This window comes from Condylostylus longicornis, unplaced genomic scaffold (assembly GCF_029603195.1).
Source record: "Condylostylus longicornis isolate FDR11 unplaced genomic scaffold, ASM2960319v2 ptg000107l, whole genome shotgun sequence".
Lineage (NCBI taxonomy): Eukaryota > Metazoa > Arthropoda > Insecta > Diptera > Dolichopodidae > Condylostylus > Condylostylus longicornis.
In genome coordinates, this window is record NW_026578075.1 from 1,482,732 (window position 1) to 1,504,999 (window position 22,268).

Sequence of the window (22,268 nt, forward strand, 5' to 3'; positions counted from 1 at the left end):
AAAATATTTCATATAAAATATTTTACATAAATAATATATATATACATATATTACATATATAGTTAAATGTATGTATGTACAAAAATATACAACAATAATAATATAATTAAAAAAACATTTTCTGCCACCTCTAATAGGTTTTAAATAAAAAACATTTATAATAAATAATAATAATTATAGCACATATATATATATATATACAAATAAATAAATATATTTATTGTATATGTATATATATATATATATATATATATGTATATGTATGAATAATATTTTATTTTTATTAATATATTTGTATATAATTATACAATTAGATACATGGGTATAATTTTAAATAATTTCTAGTTTTTTTTTTGATTTTAAATAATAGGTTCTTGGTTTTTGTTGGTTTTGTTTTAAAGAATATTTTTTTTTAGTTTAATAATATTGTATAATAATTTATAATTATGTAAGTATATTGAAATTGCCATCGCATTTTAATAAGGTTTATTGCTGTTTTGTTTTTGTTTTTAAATTTTTAAATATTTTTTTAATATTATTTTTGTTCTCTTCATTTTTAATATTATTATTTTTTTTTTTTTGTTTTTGGAATGAAAACTGGATGTTTGAATTTTTTGAACTTTTCATAATATAATTATTAATAATTATTATTTTTTTTTTTTTTATTACTATTAAAAATTTTTTTTTGATTTTATTTTTAAATAAAATTTCGAGATTCGTTTTTGAATTTTTTTTGGTTTTTCTTATTTTATTTTAAAATTTTTAAATTTTTTAGCATTTTATTATATTTTTTGTTTGTGTGTGTGTGTTTATGTTTTATTAAAATTTCTTTTTTTTTTTCTGTTAAATTTTATTTTTATTATAAATTATTTTTTGTAAAGGGAAAAAGATTTTTTAATTATTTTTATTTTTTATATTATTTTTGTTTTGTTTTGTTTTTTTTTTTATAATTTTCATTAATTTTATATGCTTTACGGGTTTTTATTTTTTATACTAATAAATTAGCTGCTAACCACTCATCATCTGGTAACTGAAATAAAATTTAATTTTTCATGTTTATTTTCTTGTTTATTTTGTAAATGTTTTAATTAATAATTTAAGGATATTATTTTTATTTATTTTTTTTGTTTTTGTTTTAATTTTTGTTAATTATTCATTTATATAATATGCTGTAAAAAGTATGAAAGGATAATTTAAATATCTTATGCAAAAATGTTTTATTTTTATTTTTTTTTTTGTTTTATAATTTTTTCTTTCTCGATATTATGGTGAAAATGTTGGAATATTTTATGCTAAATAGGTTAATTTTATACTATGTTGTTGTAATTATAATAAATATGATTTTGTTGAAAAAAAAATATATATATATTTGATTGCAAATACGGGATGTTACGGTATTAGCGCATGAATTTAAACTAATAAATATGCTTAGAATTATTGGAGAATATCTTTTAAAATAATCAATGAAATCGATTATAATTCTGAATTCATGCATGGTATCGACTGTAAATCACGGAATAATAAAAATTTTTGAGAATTTTAGAAAAATCTTATCGTAGCACAATACTGGCAAAATATCTCTGGGAACGGATATATTCTATATATGAAATTGTTATGAATTTTAAACTTAATATTTATAGAACTGAACTGATTTAAAAAAAGGAGCACTTTATTAATCTTAAAGGAGATAAATATAATTAAATAGAGGTAACAAAATTCCTGTGCAATCTTAAAATTTAAATGTAAAAATTTTAATATAAAAAAAACACTTTCTCATATTATTTATATCAAAATAACAATTAATTTTTCTGCACACTGCACATTAGTGAAAAATTATTTAGATTAAATCAAGGTTTCTACTGTTTGTATTCCCTCTTATCAAACCCCTTGGTTGATTTTTATTTTACATCTACTTAATAATTCTTAAAATTGGAAGTAAAAAATTTTTACTGCTCATTGAGATAACTATCACTTGTCTTATCTAACTATAAAATAATTGTTGTCTAAAAGAAATTGGGCATAATATCCATTTCTAGTTCAAAAACTTCCGTCGCAAGAAAATATTCTTAGAATAAAAGATCAAAAAGTTACGTAATCACTTTTATATATAAACATAACAGTAAAATATTCATAGCGCAATGCAAATAGATAGTAAATTACAATTTTTACTTTCAAAATATTTTACATTTAATTGGCATTCTGATGCATAGCTCAAACTCTACACATAATTAATGGAAAATGTATAAAAACGCTTAAAAATTTTTTACTTTCTCTTTTCTTTGAACAAATTTCATGTTTTCTTAAATTCCTGCTAAGACAACCCATTGAAATTTCATTAATTTCAAAAAAAATTTTGCATATTTCAAACCACTGCAAACTCTAGCAGGGTGTCTATGAAATTTTCAATAATTTTTGAATTTCATTTTCTAGTCAAAAATCACTATAATAGTTATAATAGTTAAATTTTCAAAATAAAAATATTTTATAAAAAAATTTAATAATTTCATTATTTGTAATTAAATTAACATGTATAAGTTTATGTATATATTTATATATATATGTATGTTTTCATTTTGTGCAATCCTGTTTGTATTATAATACAATATTTTATATTGTAATTTTTTTTTATATACATTTGAATATATAAATGAAATTTTATTGAAATAAAAGAATTAAAAAGTGAAGGTGCATTATAAATTTTATATTGAAAAAAAAAAAAAAAACAAAAACATTTTAGATTTAAATTTAAAATTGTTAAGAGAATAAATTAAAATAAAATTAAATTTTATTAAAAATTATTTTGAAAAGATTTTTATATATAATATGAATGTGTAAATTTGATATAGAATTTGTTGCTGTGGAAAAGAGATATGTGAAGATATGAGAAAGTTATTATATAAATTTTCAGGACATAAAATAAATAAGTTTGCCAAAAATTAAACAACAGAAAAAAAATTAATAATAAGAAAAGAAGAAGCTTGAAATTCGATTTTTTTTTTTTGTAAAATAGCGTTACCATGAATGTGAATTTGTTTTTCTTCATATTTTCTGAACATTTCTTTTTTTTTGTTATAGGACAAAATAAACAATAACAATGAATCCTTATTATAACAATAAAATATTATTTAAAATAATAATTGAGAATTTGAATATATTGAATAATAAATGAGAATAAATAGAATAAAAGTAAGAAAAAATAAAATAAAATAAAATGAAATCAATAGAAAGAATACATAAAATAATTTAAATTAGTAAAATAAAAATTTAAAAATAATTTAAACTCTATTAAAAATATATTTCGAATTTTTCTATTTTAACAAATTGTATATAACTTTTAAATTATTTTCTATAAAAGGCTTAAGTATATTAACATGATTTCCTTCAAAAAAAAAAAAACGAAATTCGGCATTAAGTATACGGTTACCGTCAACTTAATAAATTACTAATTCTCGCGATTTTATTTGAGACAAAGAATGTAATAACAATATTAAAATTACAATGATTGAGAAATTTACTAAATATCATTTTCAATTTTTAAATATTTTCTAACATACTTCATGGTATTTAAACAAATATCACATTAAAAGAATATTTTATACACCCGTCTATATAAACTAATTATTTTTAAATATACAATATGTTTATTAAGAATTGAAAAATCAAAATTTATAAAGTGTTCTATTATTATTATTAATTTTAACTGAAAATATGTACCTATGCCCACAGATCTTAATTAAAATTATAGTTAACTGTTATATTATTATCAATGCTATAATATACTTCTATTTGGTTTCTTTTAATATTAAATACAGAGATTATTAGTATATAAAGAAAAATAAAATCTAATTAAATTTACAGTACGAAAAAAAAATGTTTTTTTCTAATTTATAAAGAAATATAAAAATTTTAAATATAACAATTAAATACAACAGTTTTATATTATTGAGTAGTTATATGTGAATATTTAATCTTAATCATAAATATTAATAAAATTAAAATCAATAATAATTCTTCAATTTTCTATACATATTCAGTAAATTCATTGCAAAATGAAAAAATACCCAACATGTGATTGCATATTTTTAGGGGTAATATTTTAATTTTTTTTTTTATTTATTTTATATTTTGTATTAGTTTTGATAATTAGATTTTCATTAGATTTCCTAAAATGACAATCGAATTTCAATACTTGAATTTTTCGTAAAAGGCGTAATCACAATCGATAATTTAATTAAAGTCAAATTGTGTTGTTTTTCAAATAAAATTGATAAAGGAATTTAGGTTGATATAAGCATAAAGAATAAATATTCAATTAATTGTTGCGTATACATACAAATTTATGTATATACCTATAAATTTGATTCTCTAACACTAACAATATTTCTGTAATTTGTAACATGAGGGCAACTCATTAAGGAACATAAATAATATTTTAATATCAAATGTTACAAGTTATTTATACCATATTAATAACAAGGATTTAATATTAAATTATATTAATAAATCATTTGGTTTGGAAAATGAAAAAAATTTTTTTTAATAATTTTTAAAATTCATTAACTAAATAATTGATTAGAAATGCATATAAAGGACATACCGTTAAAGCGGTTTTTAAAATTGAGTGGCAAAAAATTTATTAGAAAATATTAAGCATCGCATATATTTATTATGTACGAGTATAAACATTCTTATAAATTATTTTATGAAAAACAAATTTCATTTTTCATATTATGCAGTTTAAATAAATATAAAATATAAAATTATTTATTCAGTTATTCTTACAGTTTTCATAAGTAAAATTTTCTGTTTTCATTTATTTTGTTTTTATTTTTATTATTATTAATATTATTTTGGTCCTAAGATATGTTAGTAATTTTTTTAAAAAAAAAAATAAAATTTTATGAAATTTTCACCATTGCTTTTATAAAATTTTAAAAGGAGAATAACAATCTAAAAAATAATAATATTCACGTTAAATTAAAATATTTGGAGACTAAACCTGATTGATTGTTAAGAAAGGAAAATAATTCGTTTAGTCTCAACATTTTCTCATACTTTTGAAATATTTATTGGATATTTGAAAATGTACACAAAATTACGAATTGTTAGGAACACGTAAACAAATTAAATATCCCAAAAACACAATAAAAAATTAATTTAGCATAATATTATCCTTAGTTTAAGACTAAGGCAATGCTCATATTAAGTAGTAAAGGATAATGAATTTTCGATCAATATTACTTTTACTTTAAATTTGGAAATTTTCTTTTCAAATAGCCCGAATATAATTAATATTATTACATATATTTCTGTAATACACGTATACATTTATATATTTTTTTTTGTTTTTTGCAAAATTTTTTAATTGTTCACGTTAATCTTTATACTCTCGGTTAAACATAATTGCTTTTATATATTTTTTTTGTTTTTTAGAAAATAATGCTTATTATGTTTTATGTATAATATGTCTGTAATGGTTCTCTAAGTATATTAATAATTTTTTTAATATCGTTGTTTTACGATATAATGTATATTATGTTTATTCAATTAAAATTAAATAATATTGCATATTATAATTTTTAATTTGCTTTTTTTTTTTAATTTTTTTGTATTTTTTTTTTCTTTATTTTGTTTTATATAATAATTTTGGGTAACTGCAAACAATTATTATTAATAGCGTATTTTGATTTTATGTGTTTTATATTTTAGTATAGTTTTTAGCTTTGTTTTTGATTTGATTTTTTTTCGTTAAAAATAATATAAGATTTTAATTTTTAAGTTCAATATTTTTTTTATTAATTTTTCTTATTATTATTATTATTTTTTTGGTTTTTTATTGAGTTTTTGTATTATTAATCAATTAATTTATATTTTTCCCGCTAAATAACGCTAATTTTCATTTTTTCTACAGGTAGATATAATTTTTGTATGTATTTATATGAATATAATATACATATATAAATATACATACATAATATGTTTAAATATTATATTATATATATATATATGTATATATTATGTAAACTAAGCTATCAATGCGTGTATGTATGTGTTGGATTTTCTTTTAATATTTTGTTAAGTTTATTTTTTATAATAATAAATATGTTTTTGGTTTTTGTTTTGTATGTTTTGCTTTTAATTTTTGTTTTTTTTCATAATATAATTTTTCTTATTAATTTTCATAATACTACTACAATTACATTCATTTTATTTTTATAAATTTTTATTTTTTTTTTTTCAATTTCATCTTATTTATAGTTCTTCGTATATAAATAATATATTTAGGTATCAATAATATTTTTTTTTGTTTTGTCTCTTTTATTCTACTGTAACTTTTTTTTTTTGTTTGTGTTTGAAAATAATTCTTGTTTTTATTTTTTTTTTTTCATACAAATTAATTTTACATTATTACCCATCTAATATTATAACTGTTAAAATTATATATATATATATTATATATTTTTTTTTCTTTACTGTGCCTGCAAAAGTAAAGGATAAACCTTAAAAATAATATGAGCGTTAGTAAAGAGAAGACAAATAGATTCCCAAAATAAAAACATAACATAACAGAAATTTAAATACAGAAAAAAAAAACCAAAAGAAACAACAACAAACATAATAACAATAATAACAACAAATTAATTGAAAAAAAAAAAATTACAATATACTGTTAAAACATAAATAAAACATTGTTAAATTATACAATAACAACAACTTATTTTATATTGATAATGTATGTATGTAGGTATATGTAGATCTATAATAATTAGTTGCAACCAAAATTAAAGAAAAAGCTTATTATGGAAATATATTGCAAAATAAGCATAAGTACAAAATTAAAAGAAAATTTAATAATGAAGGGGGCGGGGGGAGGGTGGGGGCAGATATAGCCGTTCACTTGGCGAGAAACAATACGTATTTGATAACAGGAAGAGTTTGTTATTATGATATACAAAATTTTTTTTTCAACTAATTTGGAAATTTCTGTTGAATCAAATATAATTTATGGGACAGAATATATTTCAAACAGAACCTCATAATTTTCTTAAATTTAATCAATTGATCGATCAAAACCCATAATTTTTAAAATATTAAATGTATAGCTTTAAGACTCAATGATAAATTTTATTGATTCTCTTATTAACTTAAAATAAATTTTGCATACATTTAGGGGACAAGTAAAATTTTCCAAAAAAAAAAAAAAATTTACTATACTTAGCTTAGTATTTATTATGATTGAATTGTAGTGCTCATTAATTTAGTTGAGGCATAAGGATGCTTACAGGTAAAAGGACAATTACAGTGATATTTTTACACCGAAAAGAGAGCATTTTCTAAATTACATAATATAGGATTTTAATAATTTTCAATTTGCAATTAAAAAATTTTAATAATTTTTTTTCATCATTCGAATTGAAATTTTAATTCAATATATAAGGTATATTTGGAAAATACATTCAAATTTCTGCATACATGAATCTATAGAAACACATCCTTAATTTTAAACTTTTAATAATTTATGTGGACTATATAATTTGAAGACGATTTTTCCCTTTAACATATTTCAATTAAGACACTACTAATGTACTGTCATTAAAAATATTTCTGCACCATCAAATAATAATGCTTCATTTATTTCAGAATTAATTTTCTCATTTCCGTTTCTATATACATTTATATACTGTATAAAATTTTCTCACACAATCATTTCAATTACATTTTAAAATAATATCAAAAAAAAAATTGAAAAACAAAAAATCAAAAATTACATATTTATTATGTACATGAATAAAATATTATTGTTTAAATTAGATATTCCTTATTTACATTATTTTTAACCTACATAAAATTTACATTATAAAATTTCTGTTTTTAAAACTCTTCCTCCTATATACGATATATTGTATGTATATATGTATGTTTTGAAAACTTTAAAACCAATTTTCAGAATGTTATGTGAACTAAATAAAATTTAAAATTTAAATTTTTCATAATTTTACAATGTTACTTTAAAAACTAAAGAAAATAAAAGAAAAATACAATACAAAAAATAAACGTAATATATTTAACAATAATGCATGTTATATTATGTATGTATGTGCATTTTTATATATATAAATATTATTATGTTGTAAAATTTATATATTATATACAATATACATATATGAGAACTGTGCAAATTATTAAAATATATAAGTAATGGTAATATAAATGCAAAAAAATTCATTTCTTTTTTTTTTTTATAAACTTCTTTATTTTTGCAAATAGTTATGATTATCTTTCATTTTTATCGAATTAAATAATGTATTTTAACTTTTTCACATTTATATTTGTTTATTATATACAGATGAATAAATTTGAAAATTCAAAAAAAAAAAAATTTGCATTTTCTAAATAAAATAAAGTACTAAAATATACAAATGTGCTATGAAAATTAAATTTTATAAAAATAAATACAATATAGAATAAAAAAAAAATAAAGAAAAAATAAATAAAAATGAATTATAAATAAAAATATATATAATATACATATATGTATATAATATTTATATATGTGTATAAAAGTAATGATAACAAGTGATTGCACGTGTATATGCGAGTACAGTGAAACTTTGATAATTCTGCCTACGTTTTGTAATTTATCATTTTTAATTTAAATCTATGGAAATTTTTGAAATTATTCGAAAAATAGTTTAGAATTTAAATGCACTTATTGTATAATATTTCGAATATATTATTCAATCAGGACACAATCATAATACTATAGAAATTATGCAACCCGCTTAAATAACTTTTGAGGTGCAATTTATTTAAAAAAAAGTTTTGAAATTTTCATTAGAAGTCCATTGAAATATTTTAAATATTCTAATAATAAGGTAAATTATATTAAAATAAACTAATATAGAAAATTTTGAAGAGTTGAACAAGTGACACATTAGACCTGAAGAATTTGTTTTTACAAAATATCAAAAATGAAAATCCATTTAAAATTTTTATACCATAAAAATTATGACAATTTCATACCTATAATATTCAGTAATACAAGAATTTTACATGTGTACAATGAAGAGTAAAAGTGTAATAATGAAATGTAATTCTCTCAAAATAAAAATGACATTGCCCAGTAACATTCTGGATTTGGCCAGAAAAATGTTTGTTTACCGAAAATCGTGCTGATGTTATTGTATAGGTCTTCATTTTTTGTTTTTCAAATTATCTGAGAACCATGAAATTCTTGAAATTTTAGTATGACAAAATGTGCTTTTATTTTTTTTGTAAAAAAGATCAAATTTTTGAAAATTATTGTACTGTACTCTGTGGTTCATTTTTTTTATATTTCATTTAGCAATAATAATTAATTCCATAATATAACAAAAATTTTAAAATAATACTGAAATTCAGTTAGAAATAATTACGTTTGTAAATTCTTGCCATATTTTCCTTTTTTTGTATTTTTATTTTATTTTGAAAAATTAAAATAAATGTAAGTAATTTATTATTACTATTACAATATTATTTAAGATAAAAAATAACATGTACAATGTTTGTTGTTTTTTTTTTTTTTTTGTAAATTATAAACATTAAAATAATAATAAAAACAGAAGTTTTATAATAACAAGAAGCATAAATATAAAAGTTATATAAAATGAAATTATTGTATTTTTTTAAGTTTATCTAATTTAAATATACATATACTATATAAAATTGTAAAAAAAGAAAAGTAAAAATATTTATCATAATTAAAATAAATATGTAAATTTAGTATTAGAATATATAAAACATGCTTATTACAAAAATATTCAATGTTAAACATTATTAATATAAAAATATTACAAAAAAAAAAAAATCTAATTAAAACTTTTAATTTATATAAGTACGTACCTGAGGGCTAACTTGAAATTGTTGAATTGGATATGCAACTACACCAGCTGCTTGTGGTATACCAGCGCTAGTTACACCCGTTGCTGCCAATTGTTGAGCTGGTGATATTTGAGCTTGAGTTGCAACACCTTGCCAAGTTGTGGGTATTTGTACACCCATTCTGTTATCAAAATGAAAAAGAAATAGATGTTATTTAAATAACGGAATAAAACAGAATAAATTTTAAGAAAATGAAATTATTATACATTCTACAAATTTTGTTATTAGAATAATACAAAAATATACGGCTAATTAAATTGCTCAACAAAATATCGTATTGGAGAAACGAAAAAAACGTAACATAGTGTAACTCACGCCTTTCGTATTAATGTTAAGAAAACTGTACTATTATATTAACAAAGAAATATAAAACTGTACTAATAATACAAAAAATGACAATTTATGCATGTTAAAATTGCAAGTACGAATGATAAAAATATGTTAAAGTCCTACGAAAACGGAATATAAATTTGAAGGAAATCATATTTTGCGTTTTGTACTAAAAATATCACTCTTTTTTTTTGTTGAAACAAGATGTATTACAAAAATCTAATTAAATAACAAGTTTAGATGAAATTTAGAGGGATTTTGTTTAATTGATATGAGTAGGAAATAATGAATAGTCATTTAAAACACCTTCTAAGGAACCCAACGTGTAATAATTAAAATTATTTCGCATTTAGCAATAAAAACCGGTTTATTAGAACATAGACTATCTAGAGGATATGATATAAATATATTTATATCTTACCCCATATATCCTTGTTGATATCCAGCATATTGCCCGAATGGATATCCTTGAATACCTTGTAAAAATTGATTTTGTACAGTGGCTGCTGTTGGTGTTGCAGCAGCAGCAGCTGCTGCAGCTGCGGCTGCTGCTGCCGCTGATGTTGGATATGCAGCTGGTGCTGGTGAATACCAACAACCAGTAGCCGCTAATTGTTGACCATATGCTGCTGCTGCAGCTGCAGCTCCAAATGGAAATCCAGTTGGATTTAATGCTTGACTTGCAATTGATTGTGCATTATTTGGATCACCACTTTCTTTACCCCATGAACACTTTACCGGCTGACCATTTATTTCTGTGTTATGAATGCCAACAATTGCATGAGTTGCGGCTTCTTTTGTAGAAAATCTATTTATTATAAAGAAAAAAGATAAAAAATTTATAAATAATGTTTAGGTAATAATAAAAATAAATGTGTTCTATCATAAATAAATTTTTCCTAAATTAGAAGAAAAGCCTTTTTTGCGAATATTTTTTTTATAGTACAGCATACAACAAAATCTAATTACTTCAAATTGTTTTCAAATTGTCTTGTTAAAGAGTCAGACATGCTTGAAAACCTTGCAATTTTAATAGTATATCCTCTGCCGCCCATCCCGCCCCAAAAATGTTTTTAATGGAAAATTATACTGGTTACGTTAATTATGTAACAACAACTTTTATTCAAACTAAAAGTTCCAAATCAAAGAATACAATTTTGTTAAAAAGCACAGGAAAATGCAGTTAGAGAACTGAACGGAAAAGGTTTTCACTTTCATCTTTTTTTGAAAATGTAAAAATATATAAAGTTCTTTCAAAAGTTTCTGCCTATGATCAATAAAAATTGAAAATCAAAAGCTTGATTTTATGATGTCAAGTGGCTTTTTTATTACAGAAAAAAAAAATCCATTTTGGTTGATTTGTTTATCAGAATTTTTTGTTGCTCTTTTTACAATAATCGATTCAGTCAATGGAATTAACCTACATAATTTCTATATTATAGAAATAAAACAAAAATTTTTAAAAATTTCAATACTTCAAACTTTTATACTTTAATATTTTTAAAAAGATGTTGTTATAAAATTTGTTTGTTAATTTTACTGCATGTGTGTGTTCCTATCCAAAATTTTTATTACACTGTGTTCGTATTAGTGTCCGTCCGTTAGCAACATATGAAACTTTCAACAAAAAAAAAGGTAAAATTTTACTTAATTTCTTTAAAAGAGAAATTTTTTTGCAACAGCTGAAATTCCAAATATTATTTTCTTTCTACACAGTTTCCCAACAACAATGACTTTCACATTCTTAGCAATATCATTTTCTGGTAAATTTACTAACATCCCACTATAAGTTATTTCATTAGTAAAATCTCTATTTCTTTTTCTTTTAACGTCATCCTTTACATAATGTGGCGATTCGACTTTATATCGAATATAACATTTACCAATGTAACACGCCGATTACTAACTTTTTAAATATTTCTTGTGATAACGCACTTCCAAAACTAGTGCCAAAAGAAATGAAGGTAATAAAAGTTTTTTGAATCTTAGAATCCCAAACGTACAAATTTTTTACTCAAATAATATTATTAAAATAAAATGTGCTGTTTTACAAACCATTTGTTTGACTACCTTTTTCTCAATTAAAATTAAAAAAAATCAACTGCTACCGTCAGTGCCTATATTTATTTCAAGAAACGAAAATCAATAACTTCAAATTAAATTAAGGCTTATGTTGGGCTCATTAGAACTACATACATAATTTTTGCCTCGATATTATCTTTTTAAAATTAAATTAGAAAAATACAAAAATCAAAAAATTCACCTAACAAAAGCATATCCTTTATCTTTGAAAACACGTATTTCTTGTATTGTACCAAATGGTGAAAACGTTTTCTGTAAAACATCTTCTGTTAATGAACCAGTTAAAGCACCATTTACACCACCACAATAAACTGTACAATTTGAAGGACTGCTCTGATTATAAACCTCATCAAATGTTAATGGTTTCACATTTTCTGTAATTGAATTTAGAAATAAGAAAAATAAAAAACAAAAATAATATAAAATACGATAAATAGTAAAGAATATCAAATTTTTTATTCTCTTTTCAAATTAATAATTAATATTAATAAAATAATTACACATGTATATATATATATATATATACATGTATGCGTTTATATATATACACATTATTATATATACATAGATGAAATTAAATTAATTGTATTAGAAAATGAAATTCTAGAATTAAATAGAAGATTTAAAAAAAAAAAACAAAAGAAAATTTTTAAAATAAAATTAAATATTTATAAAAAAAATTTTAATTTAATTTTGGAAATATTTATAATATTAATAAAAATAAAATGTACAATAATTTTTAAATTTTTCGAATAAACAAATACATAATTATTTTTATAATAATTTATTATTATTACACTAAATTAAAAAGAAATACAAAAAATTTATAGTTGGGTTATTCACAATTTTGTTTAAATTTTTCTTTGTTTTGAAAAAATTTTTAAATTGTTTAATATATTAAAAATTTATTTTTAATAAAATGGAGCGGAATATAATAATTTTGATATATAATAATAAAGAAATAACTATAAATTGTTATATTACTAATTTTAAACAATCGAAAGTGAACTAATAATAATTATTTATAAAAAAAATTTTTAATTTGCAATAAATAAAATTACTAAATATATATTTAATATAAATTTATACATAATGACAGTATTGGAATGAAAATGTAATAAAAATTCATATGATTAATTGAAAAAATTTTTAATTTTCAATAAGTTATATTTAATTATATTAAATGGAATTTTATAAATTAAGTGAATATAGAATAATAAAAATATATATATATATATATGAGAATTCGGGAATAATTATGAATTATAATATTATGAGTAGCGTTATGAACTTATTGATTTATGCAAAAAAAAAAAAAAACAATTGGTAGTCACAAACTTATATATAATGGTATTTTTAAATTGAAAATTAATTTTGTAATATAGATACATATATGATATTGATTGATTTTATACAAAATTTAATATAAATTATTATGTAAGATGATGATGAAAAAAAAAGAAAAATTAATTTGTTAAATCAATAATATTATTTAATAAATTAAAAATTTAATAAACTCTATCAATTAAATGCATAATAAAATAAATATAATAAAATTTAAATGAGATTTAATGAAAAATCATTTTATTTTGAATAATGAAAATTTAATGCTTATTTTATTAACTTTATTAAAAAAAAAAAAGAAATTTAATTTCAGAATTTTTTAAATTATAATTTCATAATATAGCAAAACATTCGAATATTTATGGACAATATTCTCGTGTAAAACATTTTTATAGAGGATAGTACTAAATTTTCAACCAATACTTATATAAAGAAATCTTTCTAATAAAGAAATATTAAACAAGTAAAAACGTTTTCTGAATTATACCCTGCTTGACAATCTAAATATATAAAACTTGCTTTTCAAATATTTAGAATTAGATTTCATGATTGTATGACAGTAAGTCGAACATGTTAAAGCATTCCACAAGCATTTTATGCATATGTGCTACCTATAATTGAGTAAAATTAGCTTTTGTAGTTGTATGACAGCTATCCGAACCAGGACAACCATGCCACTAAAATTTTTGAGCATTATGTAGAATGTAAAGCTTTTAAAATATTAAAAAAAATCTCTTTGAGTTGTATGACAGCTACCCGAACCTGTTGACCGAATTGATCCAATTTCAATAGGGGGTCCGTCCTTGGTAGAAAATTAACAACTTTTAAAATTTTGCTGTCAATCGACGTTATTCGTTTTTGAGTTATCGTACGATCGGATGGACGCACGGACATATCTAAATCAACACAGAATTTTTACGCTGAGGAAAAATTATATAAATGTCCATAGCACAGATGATTCCTGTGTTAATTGGTTACAAAGTCTATACCAAAGTTATTATACCCTTCATTTTTATACCCTAGTAGAAAAACTAATTGCAATGAAAAGTATGTTGGCAGCAAAACTTAAATTTGGAAAGCATTTAAATGCCTCCCACTGTAAATATTATCGTCGTCTTATATCTGATTAAAATATGCCACATCTGGTTATAAAATGCCTTTAAAATGAAATTGCCTTAGTGATTTTATTTGACTGCATTTTATTCCGTCTCATTATACTACCTAATACATTTAATTAAGATTTGGCATAACATGTAAAACATACTGTTATACTGCAACCATTATTTTAATAAGTATAACAATATAGTATAATAAATATATATTTTAATTTAAAATCATTATTTTTGGGAAATATAAAGAAATTATTTTTCAAATATTCCCTGTTGTATTTCAAAAAACTTAGATATTTTTATACAACATTATATAAGTATAATATTTATAAAATTTAATTAAAATATTTTTTAGAAATTTTTAATATTTTAAAGTATGGAAAATGAAAAATTATGTAATAGAAAATTATTTACAGTGTTGATAAATTATTTGAATAATTAATAAAGTATTTAATTGAATTAGATTCTTAAAATATTCAGGAACATTTTAAACAAAATGTATTTATAATTTTAAGTATATATAAGTACTACAATTCTATACTACAATATATTAATTATTTAAGAATATATTTTTTTGTTAATTAATATTCAAAAGTATTTTGAACATTTATTATATTGTTTGAAATAAATTTGTGTAAAATAATTTTTGGAAAAAGAGAAAAAAAAATATATTGATAGTCCAATTGCATAGTTTTATATGTAGATTATTTTCATGATAAAAATATTAATATAAATTATTTGTAATAAAAATATATTATATATAACAGTGTATAACAGTCTTTCTTATATAACAGTGTATAACATACAGCGCTTCATTTGTTTTAGATTTATTTAAAATGAAATTTTATTTATATATGTAGATAAATGTGAAGATTTCGTGCTAAATTTACATTTGTGCTATGTTACTTCACTCAAATGCAAGTGAGTTCAAATAAAATAATTATATTTGTCTAAGCCGTAAAATTTAATAAAGAAAAATATTTAAGATTTATAATTAGTTACAAAAAAAATCTGTACTTGTCATAATATTAGAGCAAGATATTTCGAAATCAGTTGTCGTATAATATAGAAAATCAATGTCAATGCATTGTTATTGGCTCAACTCCATCAATTTTCTGTTTTATTGTTAACTCTGTTAAAGTTAATAGTAATTTCTTAATTTTATTTCAAACTCATTTTCCTTTGACTATATTAAAATCTGTTAAACTCGTAGACTATGGGAGACCTACTTATGGGATTCGTATCCATTACATTTTTCGTAAGCCGAAATCTGAATATTTTGAACCGTAATTAATTTTTCTTGTTCTAATTTAATTATAACATTTTAAACTGCATCAATTATTAGAGTAAATGAAAAAACTTATTTAGAAAATATTATGCAGCAAAATATTTTAAAATTGTTAAAAAAAACTGTCATTATTTCTTCGATTCGTTGACCCCCTAGTCACGAAATGAAGAAAACCTTTACTTTTAGTTCAAATGGATCCTCCATTCCTTGTTTAGCACGTAAAAAAATTTCGGCCTCTAATCCCTTGCGCTTCTGCCTCTTAAATTTTTATAATAAATTCTTCTTTAACGCTCAATGTAAGTACAATTTGAATGTAAAATAATTTATTAAAATTGGAAATTGAAATTTTCTATTTGTTTATATACATATGTGGTCAATTCATGAATTTGATGTTTCCACAAATGAAATTTATGGCTAATTAAATATTAAACTTAAATTTTACTAAATTTGATTTTTTTAATACTCACAGAAAAACAAAATTTAATTTAATAATATTATAAAAATTTCAAATTAAAAATTTTAATACTCGTATGTTGTAAGCATGCTCTAATAAAATATTTAAATAAAATATTCTAAATTATTACATGATTATTTTATGTAAAATGAATAAATTAATTTTCAAATACTAAAGAATATGAAATAGGAAAAATGTAGGCTAAATAAATGTGTTTGATAAAACTAGAAATCAACGAAAAATTTTGCATTATTTTTAAATTAATATTTAAAAAATTTATTGAAAATTAATATTTTAAGATTAAAATGCTAATATAAAAATTATTTTTCTTAATTTGTAGTATTATCAATAGTTAATATACGTTTTCATATTAAATTTTCAATACTAACTTTTATAGAATTTCTAAATGATTATTTTAAGTATAATTTTTAAAAGTAAGTAATAAATTTACAAGGATTTTAAGGATAACTACGTAATTCTAGAAAAAATATAAAAAAAAAAATAAATTTAATATTTCTGTTACAAGAAAATGTGTAAGTATATCGTAAAAATTGTTTTATAAAAATTAAAAAAAAAAATGGAAAAAAAATTGAAAAAAAAAACTAAGTAATAAAAGAGAAATGAAAAACTTAAGAAAAAAAAAAATAAAAAAATCACCTTTCACTTACATCGCCGCCCCATTCTTATAATTTTTTTTTTTTATTTTTTATTATTTCAATTTTTTATTATAAGGATTTTTTTTTTGATTTTTGCAAAAAAATAGGAATATTTCAAGCATGGTATCGTCATAAAAAAAAAAAAAAAAAATAAAAATAAAAAATGAAAATATTTTTTTTATTGTTTTTTTTTTTTTAATTTTACTTAATATTTTTATGATTCACAATACAACTAAATTTTGTTTTTTATATTTTTTTTTTGTTTTTTTACTATTTTAATAAATTTTTTTAATATAATTCTATAATATAATAGTTTTATAATACTTACGATCAGCTTTTGTAACAGGTGGCTTTCTTGTTGCCCAATTTGTTCGAATTGATCTTGAGCCAAGCCATTGTCCATTCATTGCAGTAATGGCACTTTCAGCTTCCTATTTTTGTTTTTGTTTTTTTTTTTTTTGTTTTTAAACATAATAGTTAAATTTATTAAAATAATATTAATGATGAAATATAAAAAAAAATAAAATATAAGTACTTACGGATTTTTTAACAAATGAAACAAAGCCATATCCTTTTGATTTTAATGTTTGAGGATCTCTAACAACACGACAGTCTCTATAAAATTATAATTTTTATAAAATTTAAAAATAACATGTAGTTGAAAAATTACGATAAATTTTATATGAATAATAATAATGTTTGTATGTACATGTAAAAAAATTTGATTTATTATAAAATTATAGTTAAAAGAATGAACTTAAAATAAAATATCAAAATTATATAAGCGTTTTTGCGTAAATTTCAAATTTCTATAGAAAATTTGCCTTAAAAATTAATTTCCCAATTGCAAGTTTTACCTGTTTTGATGATTAGAGCTCTAAAAGAAAGAATAGAATCTCCAAATAAAAAATTTTATATTTGGCAGCTTCACTAGAAAAGATTTTTATTCACTCACAAGTTATTCTATTACGAACTTTATCAATTTTTGCTGCTAAATTTCTTGAACAATCTTTTAACAATTTTAAAAACTAGCTTGGAAGTAATAAGTGCTTAATACAAAGTTAATTAAATGTGAAGTATTTTTTTTAAATATAAAGCTGGGGTGAGTGGAAACATTACTAGAATTTACTAGAAAACTAATTTAAATTAGAATTTAAGAATTTAATTAAAGAAATTAGAATTAAAGTTTCGTTTTAATTAGAAAAAAAAGCTTGTTAAAATAAAGTAGTTCATAAAAGAAGAATTTACAATTTCTTAAATATATTTGAAATAAAACAAAATTTCTACTAATTCTTCCAATAATTTGTTCAGCAATATACGCCTCTTATCGAATCTGATTTTCTTCTAAGAATTCTTATTTCAGAATATAAAAGTATTTGATGCTTTTATAGTTTCAAAACTTACAAGAAATGTGCTTAAAAATTTGTAGCTTTAATTTTATAATTTTTGGGCATAGACAATTCATATTTGGAGTTCAATTTAAATTACATATTATTAATTTTACACATCATATTTAATATTTATCTTAACCTGTGAGAATTAATTTTATTTGCAACATGTTCATTTATACCAATACAATGAGTTTCATTGATTTTCCAACTAATTAGAGTTCTCTTTCAATATTATTTTTTTTTAATTTACAGTCACTTTAAAAAATCTTACTTATATTTCTGGAAATTATTATGCATTTTTCTATTCATTAAATTTTCAATATTAACGAATTATTTAACTTCATCTTAAATTCACAGGAGCATACTAATACAAAATATAAACACATACCTACTTGTTACATTGCATACACAAATGTTATATTTTTATTTTTTATACTACTTTTCTTCTCCCTCTTTAATTTTCATTTCATTCTTTCAATCTTAAAATTAATTGCCTCACATTTAAGTACCTTTTTAAGTGCTCAGATAATGAATATAAATTTTATGAAATAAAACGCTATATACATATATGAATTTATAATTATATAATTTATGTATACTATATATTCTCGCAAATTACTCACATTTGGGCATACCAAAGAAAGGAAAGTAGCAAACAGCACAAAAAAAAAAAGAATGAAGCATTTAATTCCAAATAAAAACCAAAGTTGAATGTTCATTCCTTTTACACACCCCATTTATCTTTACATAATTCAACAAAATATTATATAGAAACCAAATTTATTATGGAACCATCACAACCATATACGCTAACCATTATCACACCGCTACCACCGTTACCATTACCATCACTTTAATTGAAAACTTTTGACACGCAACATTTAACAAAAACATAAGAGTAAAACACACACCAAAAAAAAAAGCAATACAAAATAAATTAAAAAAAAAATAAGCAAAAATATTTCAAATCCATTCTAGAATTCCATAATCAAAAAAAAAAAAAAACAATAATATTTATAAGGAAAATAAAAAAAAGGGTATCCTGATGAAATTTTGTTATTATTGCTGTTGTTGCTACTTGATTGATATCAATCAATTAGCTAACAAATTAATTAAAAACAACAGCAACAGTAACATTAATAACAACAAATCAAATGAATTACAAAATGAAATCAAATAAACAAAAAAAAAAACTTATGTTTATTGAAGAGAATTCAAAATAGCTATTCTCTTTCGTATAAATATATATTATACGAGTAGTGTCTGTAAATAATATTTTGAATACTTACGAAACTTCTCCAAATGGTGAAAATGCTTCTCTTAGTTGCTGTGTTTCAATTTCAGAGCTCAAATCACCAACGAAAATGTGAAAATGTTCTAAAAACAGAAGAAAATATTGAAAAATAAATATAGACGATTAACACTGATTAATATAATTAATTTAATTTCGATATTTAATGCTTATAAACACAATACACATACACGCTTGTATATTATTATAGTATACATGTTATATTATAACAGATGCACATTCATTCATATGAAAACTCTTACTAAAATAATGTTAATTAATATTGTTTTTTTTTCTGCTTGTTTTGATATTCATTGTTACCATAAATCGATTATGAAAAAATATTACGGGTATATGGGTATGCTGTAAGAGTATCATTTGGTTATGCTTTTTGAAATATGTATTTTGAAATTAATACTTTTAATTATATTCATATAAAACTTATATACTGTTATATCGACCTACTTATTATTTGGAACAATTTATTATTTTGCTGCTGGTTTAATGTGAAAAATTTAATTTTTTCCGAATTAAATCATTCCATGGAGACCATTCATTAAATTTTTCATAATAATTTTGTAGATCCATCATTGTAGGAAAAATAAATAATCTAAATACTTATTATGATTTCATATATCTGCTCAAAGCTGTCTTATTTTTTACCTCGTGATATTAAATATTTTAAAATATAAAATGATCAATTTCATTCAAGACTTCATTAAAACGAAACCATATGATTGGAAAACTTTTCAGGGAAATGGGATCCCACAAAATAAATCTTCAGTATAAATCACATTTACATCTTTCGAAATTTGTTAACGAGAAGGTTACTATGTTAGGTAATATTACACTTATGCAAACCATTTAAAATGGCTGCTGCGTCTCGTTTATAGAATTCAAAGATTCTTGTCTTTACAACGAAGGAAAGGAATGTCAAGGTTTTACTAATATCAGATCAAACCTAGAACATCAAATGTGTTCAAATCTAGACCATTTATACAAGAATGCACCTGAACATGTTGTTGTAAGGCAGGTATAAAAGGAAATGCATTAGCTGTACATATTTTTTTAAAATTTGTCCATTTTCATGTTACAGATATTTTCTGATCTCAACTTTTACAATTAAAATGCCATACAAGTTGTATGTTGTTTCTTAAAAAATCTTACAATGTATAACAAAACAAACATTGTTAAATATTGTAAATTAATATTAATAATGAGTTAATTCGTACCAAACAAAATGACTTAGTATAATAATTCATTGCGGGAGTGGATACACTTTGGGTACAATGCCAGCCAGTGGGCTTAACTGTGACGCCGACAGGGAAAGCAACGTTTTCGTTTTGGAAGTGTCGTATTAGAATAAGTTTACTCATCTCTCACAACTTTTGGAAAACGTTAACATTTCGAAGTTAGGGCACTGTTTTACATTATCATATGGGGGAAGCGTAGTACCTTTTATTACTTGAAAGAGCGTCGTTCCTCCCTTCAAAAATGCATCCGCGCGCTGGTTTACCTTATCATTACTCAATGCATACCACATTTAACTGAAAGATTCCGCACAGTGACACTCCAGTACCAAAAATATTATCAATTCTTTCTAATAATTTGATTTACTGTGTTTTTCTTTATAAAATTTATTAAAAATTTTCAACTGTTTATTGGTTTTGGTGTAAATTAAGAGACCCCAGTAATATCTTTTCAATTAAATGAATAGCAGCATTAAATTTAGAATATTTTTATACTTCTCTTCAGAAAAAAAATTATGTTCCCATCTAATAATTTCTAAAATAATTCCACTGCATAAATAACTCAATAAAATTTTATACAAGTATCAAAATGCATTCACAATAAATCAACGGTATTTCCCCTTTTTTTTTAAATTATTCCACAAAATTTTATTATCATTAATTTATTTAAGTATTTCTTTTATTTACAATCATTTTTTGCAATTATAACCCATCACTATCCAAAAATTTTCCGGAAAAATACGTAAAATCAGTAGAAATTCAATAACAAATGAAAAATCAAAATATTCGATAATACATAGTGTATCATATATGTAATATATATATGTACAACTATAGGAATATAAAAATAAAAATAAAATTTCAATTTTCATTCCTTTTTTTTCGCATTAACTGTCATAACAAACATACTATAAATTCACCTGAAAATCATAAAAATTATATTAATTTACTCATAATAATATAATATAAATACACACGTGAGTTTCTCAACCTTTATTAATATTTTTTCACCTATCGTCGCAGTTCAAAATAATCGAATTAAAATTGAATCAATAAATAATAATGTATTACATTTATTCTATACATAGTGATATACAAACAATATACACACACATATAATGTTTTTTTTTTTCAATATACATAATATACAAT

General features: G+C 20.9%; 1 protein-coding gene across 3 annotated transcripts in view; it reads right to left on the reverse strand.

Annotated features, from left to right (window-relative positions):
• Positions 1-285: 285 nt before the first annotated feature.
• The window catches only part of LOC129614400 (uncharacterized), a 114,628-nt gene continuing 92,645 nt past the window's right edge, over positions 286-22,268 (reverse strand). Inside the window, exons 2-8 of one of the 3 annotated variants that reach the window (XM_055528983.1) lie at positions 19,865-19,952; positions 17,724-17,799; positions 17,513-17,615; positions 12,515-12,707; positions 10,673-11,059; positions 9,883-10,042; positions 286-1,030 (exon numbers count right to left, since the gene is read on the reverse strand). In XM_055528983.1, coding sequence (XP_055384958.1) covers positions 989-1,030; positions 9,883-10,042; positions 10,673-11,059; positions 12,515-12,707; positions 17,513-17,615; positions 17,724-17,799; positions 19,865-19,952 — 1,049 coding nt within the window. In that variant the 3' untranslated portion in view covers positions 286-988. Of the gene's footprint in view, positions 1,031-5,246; positions 6,501-9,882; positions 10,043-10,672; positions 11,060-12,514; positions 12,708-17,512; positions 17,616-17,723; positions 17,800-19,864; positions 19,953-22,268 lie in introns of those variants that run through there. The other 2 variants (XM_055528985.1, XM_055528984.1) reach the window with 2 other exon arrangements.